The sequence below is a fragment of the Puntigrus tetrazona genome, unplaced genomic scaffold, assembly GCF_018831695.1.
Source record: "Puntigrus tetrazona isolate hp1 unplaced genomic scaffold, ASM1883169v1 S000000116, whole genome shotgun sequence".
Classification (NCBI taxonomy): Eukaryota; Metazoa; Chordata; class Actinopteri; order Cypriniformes; family Cyprinidae; genus Puntigrus; species Puntigrus tetrazona.
In genome coordinates this window covers 1201996-1215308 of record NW_025047793.1, presented here as the reverse complement: position 1 = coordinate 1215308, position 13313 = coordinate 1201996, and the positions used below count along the sequence as shown (strand labels likewise).

At 45.0% G+C, this 13313-nt stretch overlaps 1 protein-coding gene across 1 annotated transcript in view; it reads right to left on the bottom strand.

Annotated features, from left to right (window-relative positions):
• The window catches only part of col27a1a (collagen, type XXVII, alpha 1a), a 55729-nt gene extending 48282 nt beyond the window's left edge, over positions 1-7447 (bottom strand). The window contains exons 1-2 of the mRNA XM_043229944.1: positions 7311-7447; positions 2505-2572 (exon numbers count right to left, since the gene is read on the bottom strand). Of these exons, the coding sequence (XP_043085879.1) occupies positions 2505-2572; positions 7311-7363 (121 nt within the window). The 5' untranslated portion in view covers positions 7364-7447. The remainder of the gene's footprint in view (positions 1-2504; positions 2573-7310) is intronic.
• Between the last annotated feature and the right edge of the window lie 5866 nt (positions 7448-13313).

Here is a 13313-nt window from a genome sequence, read left to right as displayed (position 1 = left end):
AAATATTTACATGCGTATATTTATACTCAATTTATATTGTATATAAATATATTTAATATATAAACAGTATTTTTTTAAATACATACATTCATGTGCATTTATATATACATAAATATATACAGTAGACTGTGATTAATTGACAGTACTAATATGCATATACTGTAAAGGAACAAAATATATATTAATAAACACACGTGTATATACATAATTACACACAAACATACATAAATACAATACAACACACACAAACACACACACACACACACACACACACACACAGACACACACACACACAGACACACACACACAGACACACACACAGACACAGACACACACACACACTCACACACACACAGACACACACACACACTCACACACACACAGACACACACACACAGACACACACACACACACACACACACACACACACACACACACACACACACACACACACACACACACACACACACACACACACACACACACACACACACACACACACACACACACACACACACACACACACACACACACAGACACACACACACACACACACACACACACACACACACACACACACACACACACACACACACACACACACACACACACACACACACACACACACAGACACACACACACACACAGACACACACACACACACACACACACATATATATATATGTATGATGACTAGATGACTAGCACAGATGAACGCATTACAGCCATAAAACTTTCATTTTGATTTCATGGCATCTTGAGGAGATCCATGACTCCACATTACATCATTTTAATGCGCTAATTCAGTTTTGTGCCATGTGTGTTAAATTCCAGCAGGGAAACATCCTCTGAGGCTAAAACGAAGCAACGAGTTAACAGCTGCACATCTGTGTCTGATGCCAGAACTCTAGTGCTAAAAACTGGCTATTGACAAGGAAATTTAGTGAACTTATCACAGTGAACTTGTATGTGTGTTTCACTTGGGTCAGCGTTTGGCTTCACGAGGCCAGGTCAGAGCCAAGCAGCAGAAACTACTTCATTCACACAATAGAGTCTGTCTGAATGATGCATTTGATTGAGTAGAAAAACGTGTGTTTGTGTTTCACGTCAATATCATGAATCAATGGTCAACAAAAGCGTGAAGGACTCTCAGTGCTGCATGTTAGTGTGTAGTCTTCAGCTAATCAGTGTTGTCAAAACATTATTTGTAGGGCATTTACAGCTAAGGCGACTAGCTAAAAGATGGCAGAATGCACATTGTTTATTTCCAAGAAGACTCGACTAATCTATCTGATTTGAATGAGTTTAAACAGAGTGATTTAATTCATTGCTTATATCAGGATATTTATAATCAAACCAATGGATGAAAGACTGTCACAATGCATTCTGAGATATGTCTGTGAAGGATGTGTGATGCTTCCTTAAAATGTGTTTAATGCAGTCATAGAATGCAGCATAATTATTAGGCAATCTCAAAATGCACTGTGATATGCACAATAAAAAACTAAGAGTTGTTGGGCACTCAAAAAAAAGATGATAAAATAAATGTACTGAATTTATATATAATATACATTTATTTTATTTTATTTTATTTTATTTTACAGGCTAAGCCAACTGATGAACTCAGTACACTGTAGTGGCTATCATGTGAACGGATCTCAATGCCTGTGATCTTTGGTTGATTTAGTACATTTATCATAACTTTATTCCCAGGCCTTTTCATATGTGTGTTACAGTCTAGAGAACAGCATGACTCAGCAGTCAAGTGGGAACATGAGCTCATTTTTTCTATAAAACAGACATGCACTCACACACACTCACACACACACACACACACACACACACACACACACACACACACACACACACACACACACACACACACACACACACACACACACACACACACACACACACACACACACACACACACACACACACACACACACACACACACACACACACACACACACACACACACACACACACACACACACACACACACACACACACACACACACACACACACACACACACACACACACACACACACACTCACACACACACACACACACACACACACACACACACACACACACACACACACACACACACACACACACACACACACACACACACACACACACACACACACACACACACACACACACACACACACACACACACACACACACACACACACACTCACACACACACACACACACACACACTCACACACACACACACACTCATTCATGTAAAAGGGGTTATAGCTGGACCTTGGAAAAAGGTAAAAGTCGGGTAAGGAAAGTCATACGTATGTGAGAAAGGGTGTTTGAGTTTCATGAATCAGGGTTTAAAGTGTAACGTTGTAAAACTTTCCAAACTTAGCGGAAAGTGCAAGAACATGAAACTTCAGTATTGTGCAATAATTCAGCGGCCTCAAAAATCGACCATTTCCACTAAAAAAACACACAGACGCAGGCAAACGTTTCATATCTTACCTTCAAAGAGTACTTGGGTGAATCCAAAAGAAGTACAGTAAAGTAGAATAGACAGAAGAAGAGCTCTCCTAGAGACACACAGAGAAAGGCAAAGTTACTCATTTGAATTTCCACTATTTTTGCGGCTAGCAGGGTTAAATGTTGAATCAGACCTTTACATAACAGAAGCCACTTGTCAAAACATCATCATTACAATGGAGGTACACATTTCAGGCTTCTTGCACTGGCTTTGACCCAAACTAGTGGAAAGTTTTACTGGCAGCACCATCTTTCTGGAGCGAGCGGAGCAAACCATCAAACCGATGGATGACGCTGGCCAGTTAAATGTATTTCCATGTTTATAGTGAATGAAAACATTGTGCGTGTTTTCGCTTTCTTTCCTTTCTTTTGGAAAATGGTCAAAACATGGACACAACTGCATACATTTAGTGCGGAGCTTAATAGCTGTGGCACAATGTGGACGATATAAAAATGATTTCCCACAGTTCAAAATCATTTAACGTGTTAATGATGCAATAAACATTATTTATTTAAATAGTATAGCTAATAACTAATAAATAGTCAATAAATCATCATAACATTTTCATTCATCATTTTAGATGCTACTCTGAATCTAGCCACACCATTCAAAGTATTTTAGAAATAAACTAATATTCTATTCAACAAACATGCATTTATAACATCAGAAATGACAGTAAAGATGTTTAGAATACTACAAAATATTCATGTTTGAAATAAATGCTGTCTAAGAGCCTGAAAATGAATAAGCAGCTACTGATGTGACACTGAGGACTGGAGTACTGATGTTGAAAATTCAGTTTTGCAGCACAGAAATAAATTATATTTTAAATTATCTTTAAATTAAAAACAGTCATTTTAAAAGGTAATACTATTTTGCAATATTATTGATTTTATGGTATTTTTGATCAAATAAATGCAGCTTTAGCAAGCAGAAAAACATAATTATTCCAAAATGATGTCTGGTAGTGAAGAATATGAAACATTATTTTGATGAAGTGATGAAATCATTTATTTTAAGTCCCACATGAAGGCAAAGGTAATTTATAAAATAATCTACACAAATATCTAAAACTGACCTTAAACCCCTCTTAATATCAGCAAACTCCTCTTATACTTCAGTCAAAACTGTTACACTTTATGTGTGACGGTACCACAAAGGAACCTCAGATGTAGTTTTTTTTGCCAGACTGACCCTGATGAACTTTGACCTTTGAACCCTAACCCTGATTTCACAGGCACATGAAAGAGGAAGTGACTCGCAGGGGAAGGATTTCAATTATGATTGGCAGGATAGACGGCGCTCTAAACCCCCACCGTGTCTGCGTACATGTTTGTGTGAGAGCCTTCGCCCGACAGCTGCTTTAAACATTACCTGCTGACCACAAAACACACACTCTTTTTATCTATCACACACACACACACACACACACACGGTCCTAGACTCCCCCAGGATCCCGTACCTGAGTCAGGAAGTGAAGCGTCTCGCCGCAGAGTGTCTCAGCCAATCAGAGCGGCAGAAACACCGGCCAGTCTGACCTCACAGTTAGTAAGCCACCGCAAACAGACGAGTGAGAAACTGTGTGTGTGTGTGTGTGTGTGTGTGTGTGTGTGCAGCTGAATGTGCTCTTTCTATTGTGTGTGTGCTGAAGAAAATGACTCGTGTGTGTGTCAAGCATCTCTTGAGTCTCACAAACACTGTGCCGCTGAATATTTGTATATTGCAATAACTTTTTTTGAGGGAAATGTTGCATGAAAACCTGTTGCATGAGAAAACATGCTAATCTGAGCTGACAGATTTACGTCATTTAGCGGCGCTAAAATATCCACTAACTCAAGTTATAGTCCAATAGCCAAAGCCCATTTAGAGGAGAAAGCAAATGCCGGCGTGGGATAAAAACAGGGTATAAAAAGGTCACTCGCAATTCTGACATTTAATTATATCTCAAAATGACTTTTCCGTTTATTTGGGCAGAAAAAAAGTCAAATATATATATGTTTAAATCTTAGAATTCCGACTTTATTTCCTGCGACGTTTCCATATAGACTGTGAGTAAAAAAAGTCAAAATTGTGAGATTAAAGGTTTTTTAGGTTAACAAACTGACCACAGAGGTCAAGTCAAATCAGACCAAACCTCCATCAGGAGACGCCAAACGGAAAAACTATCTAATAAAATAAATACTCATTAGAATTAGTTTATGTAAGATTATTATATAAGACTGTTAGTAGTCTGTTGCATTGAAGTAAAAGGTGTATTTGCTCTCGGGTTTCCCTCTTCCAGGCCTTTAGTGAGTTATTTTACTCAAGTTATTTAGTGAGTGGAATTTTCTGAATGGTAGCAACCACATGAACACACAAACGTGTAAACTCACACACTAACACACACCTATGTACACAGACGACTAAAAAGCTTGCATACAACAACCCTTCTCTTTCCCTCGCTTGCTTCAGTAATAGGGGAGTGGAAAATTCCTTCCGTTCGGCACACAGTGACGGACATTGATGAGGAAGAACCTGAGCCGTGCTCCACAACACCACTTCACGCTGACATTTAGGGGCAAAATACTGTCTGTGTTCGAATCTGAACCTGTTTATGTACATACGTAGGAAAAGAGTGCTCTCTATTTCTCGCACAGATGCTCCTACATTATTATATTCCCTGTCAGGTAGTGAGCTGGTGCTGGGTAGCGCGCGCCCTGGCGGACAGAGGCGGGAGCGCGAGGGATCCGGTTACCGGCGGCTCACGGGAGACATCAGTGCCGCCAGAAAACAAACGAGCAGCCGTAGAGACCGCACAAGATGCGCTTAAGCAGAGGAACCGCACAAATAATTATGAAACGGATAGTTAATCGCTTAATTCAGCGTTTCAGCGGCGCAAAAATACCAGACACAGATATGACACGAAACACCTGTTCACCGGCTACTGAGCGGAATATCACTGCGCACCTCAGGGACTAGATCTTGGAGCGGAAGGGAGGCACATCAGCGGAATACTTGAAAAGCATCACCGCACTACAGATTCTGTTTCATGTTCAAGTTTGCTGGAAGTTGTCCAAGACTGACTCGTGGCCTTTAACCCTGGTTTCGTTTTTCATTCATTCATTTTAAGAGCCTTTATGTAGCTTTTCTGCACCATTTGGGTAGATATCATCATCATTGTATGTCAGAATGGTATTTAAAATTACACAAATAAACACGCAATGACTCTCCCTCTCTTTTACACACACACACACAAACACACACACACACACACACACACACACACACACACACACACACACACACACACACACACACACACACACACACACACACACACACACACACACACACACACACACACACACACACACACACACACACACACACACACACACACACACACACACACACACACATATATATATAACTACTGGCAAACGTTCTATAATGTAGACTAACGTCACGTTAAACCTTCCTGGAACGTTACAAACGGGAACGATCCCGGACCCCTATTTGATTCTCTGTTTACATTTCATTACTAGCTGTCCTGTCAGCTATTCTAAGACCTGAACGAGTCCATTCATTCATTCATTCGTTCGTTCGTTCGTTCGTTCGTTCTCGCCGCGTCCCCGGCTGTGGGTGTGAAGAACGGAAGTCCTGTTTGTTTAGAGTCACTCTGATGATCAGAGGCTAATACACACGAGCACAGTGAGTCTATTTTGAACCGAGGTGTCCGAAAAACCATCCAAGAATCCCATGCTTCCACGAGCGCCCTGAATAGGCAACTCAACAGTCAAGTACCTAGTGCGCTCTCTTCCTAGTGCTAAAAAAACCAGAAACAGAAGACGTCCACAGCAGACTTTACTGCCGCTATACATATCCTTGAATCAACCTAAATCCATAACCTAACCCTAACCTGACCAGCGCAGTCCGATTCGGCGAATCACAGGCTACGAATCGGTTCGTTTCAGTGAATCAAAGACCCTCGAATCTATTGAAGCGGCCGCTGAATTAATTAGAATGAATCGCAAACACTGTTAGACTCAAAACAATGAGTGATTGTTACAAGGCATGAGACGACAAATGCATGATAGATTTTGCTGAAATTGCTTATGTTTTTTAAATGAATGCATTAACTAAATGTTATCAGGTAGGTTTTCTGTTTATTTCAATATACAGGCCAAGTGAAAAACATCGAAATGCATGCGACACTAAAATAAAAAGTCATGTTTTGTATTTTAAATCTGAAATAATGTCACTGAAGAACAATGAACTAAAATGCATTAATGTGAAAAGGAATCATAAAGGAACCGATTCGATTCGAGTCGGGACAGTTGGCATCCTTATTTACAGAAAAGAAAAAAGGAAACACCGGGGACGCTTCCAACGTGTGCGGCCCCTCACTATAGTTAGAAATGAACCCAAAGACCTGATCCACAGAGAAGTCAAGACCATATGCTCCATGCCTGCGCGCAAAAGGCTTGTATTAAACTGACCTTGGAGTTCCTGCGCCTCTCCAGAAACCTATGCCGCCCGCGCGTAACGACGGTAAAGACCTGGCTCTCGCTCATCTCTGCTGGTACACCTGGACCCTTTCAGTTAAAGATCTGTTTCTGTTCGGTTCTGAACGCCGGCCAAGCTACACAGGTAGAGCGGCGCGCTCGAACAAGCGCCCATTCACCCGGCACCAACACACACAGACCCGCGCGCCCTGCGCAAACACCCGGCCACCAAGCGCTCTTTGTCCCGGTGTTACCGGCGAGCGGAGGCGGTGGTACCTGAGACGAGGTAAAACTCAAACTTACTTTGCCACCAGACGAGAGGTTCTGCGGACTCTCCTTCGGGTCGCTAAATTCATTTGTATTCATTTGTCCCGGCAGTCAAAATCCTGATCCGTTAATCTGCGTGACCGCGTCGCTGCCCGAGAGCGCGAGCCGTCGTCTCATGCATCGGATAAACCGTGGTGCGGAATGAGCGCGATCTCCCACCGGTCTGCTGCGCGACACCACCATAAATCCCTCCCGTGGAGCGACGGGAATAATCCGCGGGCGATTCTGTCCGGTCCTGCCCGGGCGCTGTAGGCATTTATGCCGGGTTGGCAACGGCTACAGCGGCTACTGGATGTTTGGTGCTTGGGGGGTTAGAGGAGTCAGGAGTGGAAGTTTCATCCTTTTTCCTTTTTTAAATAGCAGCTTGGAGAGCAGCTGCGGCGAGCGCCGGGTGTCGGGTTTCACGGCCGCCGTTCACGACGCCCCTTGTGGGAGGAAACACCGGGCCACCGGCTCCTGCCAAGGCTAGGCTCCCGATGCGCTTTTCACACTTCTGCATGTTCACCCAGGGTCAGTTTTAAGTCCAGACTTCAGCTCGCAGACCGGTCACGTTTTGTACCTAACTGCTTTATTGGTTTTGTCAAAGCACTAACAAGCAAAAACATAGTTTTTTTTCATGCACTGGTGACTACTGTAAAGTCTGAAATGCACCTTAAATGTTTATTTTATTACACTTTGTCTGTCAGTCAATCGCGATCCATATTTTAACCCTTTCCTCTCAGGCATATTCTGGATATCCACCTTAGTTTGACAAAGTGAAAGACATGGAAAATACTGGGGAAATTAGTAATGTAATCATTCAACTGGAAAAACGGTGATATGTCTTTTTTAGGCTTGCCTTAAATAATAATAGTGTCTTTAAATCAGATTTAAAATAAATTCAAATACATAAGACACCATCAAATGAGCTGAATAATGATGCTATTGTTTTCTGTATAAAGCTGCAACTGCAAAACAATTGTAAAGTAATTTTATAATAAATTCATTTTTGCGACACTATTTTCAGCTTTTGCATCTATGAATAGATTTTAAAAATAAACAAACAAACAAACAAACAAAAAGCCCAGGTGTCCCTTATTTACAAGAAAACACTTATAAATACAGCATGTAAAACAACACAACTTCTACATCTGCATCCACTAATTTTGTATTATTTCATCATATATCATGAAATCATAACTGAATCTATTTACTTTGAAAATAGAGATTAGGCTGATTTATCATTATTATGAAGAAAAACACTTTGTCTTTGTATTCCTTCATCAAAGAACATGTTCCCTCCAAACAGCTGAATCACAGAAACACTTCAGTCTTACTGTTTCTATATGAAATAAATCAGATTATTAAAGTAAAATGGTTTGCAGGCATCATTTGAAGATATAAAGTTAAAAAGCTCCTATGAGGCGATCAGGAAGGCACTTTATGATTGGATGTGTGTTGTCATGGTTACTTCATGTAGGGTTCAAAGAGGTTCCTTCACGCAGCCTGAAAGGTGCTCTGTGCGAAAGAACTTAAGCATGAAGAATAACAGCAAACACTTCAAGGAACTGAGTTTCTGTACGGCTTGTTCAGAGGAGAAACGAGTCTTACTGCGTAAAGCATTTCCTCTAATTATGTGCGTTCTGGATGCTAACCACCGCTTAAACCTGACAATTTGCCACGGATATTTAGCAGCATGAATTCAGAGCTTATTTACCTCGCTCTAAAGAGACAGATTCAGATCTAAATACGGGCCACACGCCCACATCCCGCCCTGGAGACGCTGGCCATCAGCTCCTCTCTCCATCAGTCTCTTCATATCCTTCATCTTCACGCTTGATCTCAGCATCAGCACCTGGATACGCCTAGATTTAAAATGATATCAGTTTACAGTAAGATGCAGGTCACATGAAGCGGTGTTTAACAGAGCATATGAGACTTGCAACATAAAACACCTAAACAGAACTCACAAAAACACGTTTAACCTGATTAACTTTCTTTCTACATGATTCTGGGTCTATTGGATCACGATTCCTTAGTGCAATTCATTTTAAAGTTATTAATGTTTGTCTTTGTAATCTTTCATCAATATATATATATATATATAGTACACACACACAGAGAAACAGAGAAAGAAGTTTCTTCTGCTCATCAAAGCTGCATTTAATCAAAAATACATTAATACTGTGAAACATTACTGCAATTTAAAATAAGGTTTGTGTTGAAAAGCTGAATCTTCATTAGCTGTTACTTTTATTTATTGATTAATTTATATATTATCAATATTGGATACAATTGCTTATTTTATTTATTTATTATTATTATTATTTTTATTTTTTTGGCAATCCATGATATTTATTTAGGATTCTTTGATGAATAATAATGAAAAAAACATAATTTATTAGAAATCTTTTGTAAGAATACACTACTGCTAAAAGGTTTGGGGTCGGTACTTTCTTCCTTTTTTAAAAAAAAAATTAATACTTGTATTCAGTAATGTCTTCTTCTTCTTCTTCTTCTTCTTCCGCTTATCCGGGGCCGGGTCGCGGGAGGCAACAGTCTAAGCAGGGACGCCCAGACTCCCTCTCCCCAGACACTTCCTCCAGCTCTTCCGGGGAACACCGAGGCGCTCCCAGCAGCCCGAGAGACATAGTCCCTCCAGCGTGTCCTAGGTCTTCCCCGGGGCCTCCTCCCGGTGGGACATGCCCGGAACACCTCCCTTGGGAGGCGTCCTGGAGGCATCCGGAACAGATGCCCGAGCCACCTCAGCTGGCCTCTCTCGATGTGGAGGAGCAGCGGGTCTACTCCGAGCTCCTCCCGGTGACTGAACTCCTCACCCTATCTCTAAGGGGCGCCCAGCCACCCCTACGGAGAAACTCATTTCGGCCGCTTGTATCCGAGATCTCATCCTTTCGGTCATGACCCAAAGCTCATGACCATAGGTGAGAGTAGGAACGAAGATCGACGGTAAATCGAGAGCTCGCCTTGCGGCTCAGCTCCTTCTTCACCATGACAGACCAGTACAGCGACCGCATTACTGCAGAAGCTGCACCGATCCGTCTGTCGATCTCTCGTTCCATCCTTCCCTCACTCGTGAACAAGACCCCAAGATACTTAAACTCCTCCACCTGGGGCAGGAGCTCCCCACCAACCTGAAGGGGGCAAGCCACCCTTGTCCGACTGAGGACCATGGCCTCAGACTTGGAGGTGCTGATTCTCATCCCAGCCGCTTCACACTCAGCTGCAAACCGCCCAGCGCACACTGTAGGTCTTGGCCAGATGTAGCCAACAGAACAACATCATCAGCAAAAAGCAGAGAAGCTATTCTGTGGTCACCAAACCAGACCCCCTCCGGCCCCCGGCTGCGCCTAGAAATCCTGTCCATAAAAATAATGAACAGGACCGGTGACAAAGGGCAGCCCTGTCGGAGTCCAACATGCACTGGGAACAAGTCTGACTTAATGCTGGCAATGCGAACCAAGCTCCTGCTCTGATCATACAGGGATTGGACAGCCCTTAGCAAAGGGCCCCTTACCCCATATTCCCAGAGCACCCCCCACAGGACACCACGAGGAACCCGGTCGAATGCCTTCTCCAAATCCACAAAACACATGTGGACTGGTTGGGCAAACTCCCAGGAACCCTCCAGCATCCTGAAGAGGGTATAGAGCTGGTCCAGTGTTCCACGTCCAGGGACGAAACCCGCATTGTTCCTCTTGAAGCTGAGGTTCAACTATCGGACGGATTCTCCTCTCCAGTACCCTGGCATAGACTTTCCCAGGGAGGCTGAGAAGTGTGATCCCCCTATAGTTGGAGCACACCCTCCGGTCCCCCTTCTTAAAAAGAGGAACCACCACCCCGGTCTGCCAGTCCAGAGGCACTGTCCCCCGCGTCCACGCGCGATGCTGCTGAGGCGTGTCAGCCAAGACAGCCCTACAACATCCAGAGACCTGAGGTACTCCGGGCGGATCTCGTCCACCCCTGGTGCCTTGCCACCGAGGAGCTTCTCAACAACCTCAGTGACCTCAGCCAGGGTGATGGTTGAGTCCCCCGGGTCCCCGGCCTCTGCTCCCTCAGTGGAAGACGTGTTGGCGGGATTGAGGAGGTCCTCAAAGTATTCCTTCCACCGCCCGACAATATCCCCAGTCGAGGTTAGCAGGTTCCCACCAGCACTGTATACGGTGTTGGCAGGGCACTGCTTCCCTTTTCTGAGGCGTCGGACGGTTTGCCAGAACCTCTTTGAGGCCGTCCGAAAGTCATTTTCCATGGCCTCCCGAACTCCTCCCACCCAGTTTTTGCCTGCACAACCACCGGGCAGCGGTCCGCTTGGCCCACCGGTACCTGTCAGCTGCCTCAGGAGTCCCATGAGCCAACCAGGCCCAATAGGACTCCTTCTTCAGCTTGACGGCATCCCTTACTTCCGATGTCCACCATCGGGTTCGGGGGTTGCCGCCACGACATGCACCGGAGACTTTACGGCCACAGCTCCGGACGGCTGCGTCGACCAAAGAGGTAGTAGAGAACATAGTCCACTCGGACTCAATGTCTCCAGCCTCCTCGGAATCGGTCAAAGCTCTGCCGGAGGCGGAGTTGAAGATCTCCTGACAGGGTCTCTGCCAACGCGTTCCCAACAGACCCTCACAGTGCGTTTAGGTCTGCCAAGTCTGTCTGGCCTCCTCCCCCGCCAACAAATCCAACTCACCACCAGGTGGTGATCAGTTGACAGCTCCGCCCCTCTCTTCACCCGAGTGTCCAAGACATGCGGCCGGAGATCAGATGATACAACCACAAAGTTGATCATCGACCTCCGCCCTAGGGTGTCCTGATGCCACGTGTACTGGTGGACACCCTTATGCTTGAACATGGTGTTCGTTATGGACAGACCGTGACTAGCACAGAATTCCAACAACAGAACACCACTCAGGTTTAGATCGGGGGGGCCGTTCCTCCCAATCACGCCCCTCCAGGTGTCACTAGCATCACCAACGTGAGCGTTGAAGTCCCCCAGCAGGACGATAGAGTCCCCGGTTGGAGCACTTTCCAGCACCCCTCCCAGGGACTCCAAGAAGGCCGGGTACTCTACACTGCCATTCGGCCCGTAGGCACAAATGACAGTGAGAGTCCTCCCCCGAACCCGGAGTCGCAGGGAGGTGACCCTCCTGTCCACCGGGTTAAACTCCAACACATGGCGGCTAAGCTGGGGAGCTATGAGCAAGCCCACACCAGCCTGCCGCCTCTCACTGTGGGCAACACCAGAGTAGTGAAGAGTCCAGCCCCTTTCGAGGAGATGGGTTCCAGAGCCCAAGCAGTGCGTGGAGGTGAGCCCGACTATCTCTAGCCGGTATCTCTCGACCTCCCGCAACAACTCAGGCTCCTTCCCCCCCAGAGAGGTGACGTTCCATGTCCCTAGAACTAGGTTCTGAGTCCAGGGGTTGGGTTGTCGAGGTCCCCGCCTTCGACTGCCACCCAAACCACAAGGCACCGGCCCCTTACGGTCCCTCCTGCAGGTGGTGGGCCCACGGGAGGATGGCCCCACGTCGCTGTTTCGGGCTGAGCCCGGCCGGGTCCCGTGGGGCAAGACCCGGCCACCAGGCGCTCGCATGCCGGCCCCGGCCCCAGGCCTGGCTCCATGGCGGGGCCCCGGCTGCGCCATACCGGGCGACGTCGCGACTCCATTACGGTTTTTATCCATAAGGGGTGAGGTGGACCGCTCTTTGTCTGGCTTGTCACCTAGGACCTGTTTGCCTTGGGAGACCCTACCAGGAGCATATAGCCCCGGACAACCTAGCTCCTAGGGTCATTCAGGCACTCAAACCCCTCCACCGCGTTAAGGTGGCGATCCTCGGAGGGGTATTCAGTAATGTGTTAAATTAATAAAGTGATAGTGAAGACTCGTGTTGCTAGAAAAAATTTCAAATAAACGCTGATTTTATTCATAAAAAAAAAAAAAGGTTTCCAGAAACATGAAGAAGAACTGATTCGATTGAAATTCAGTTGAAT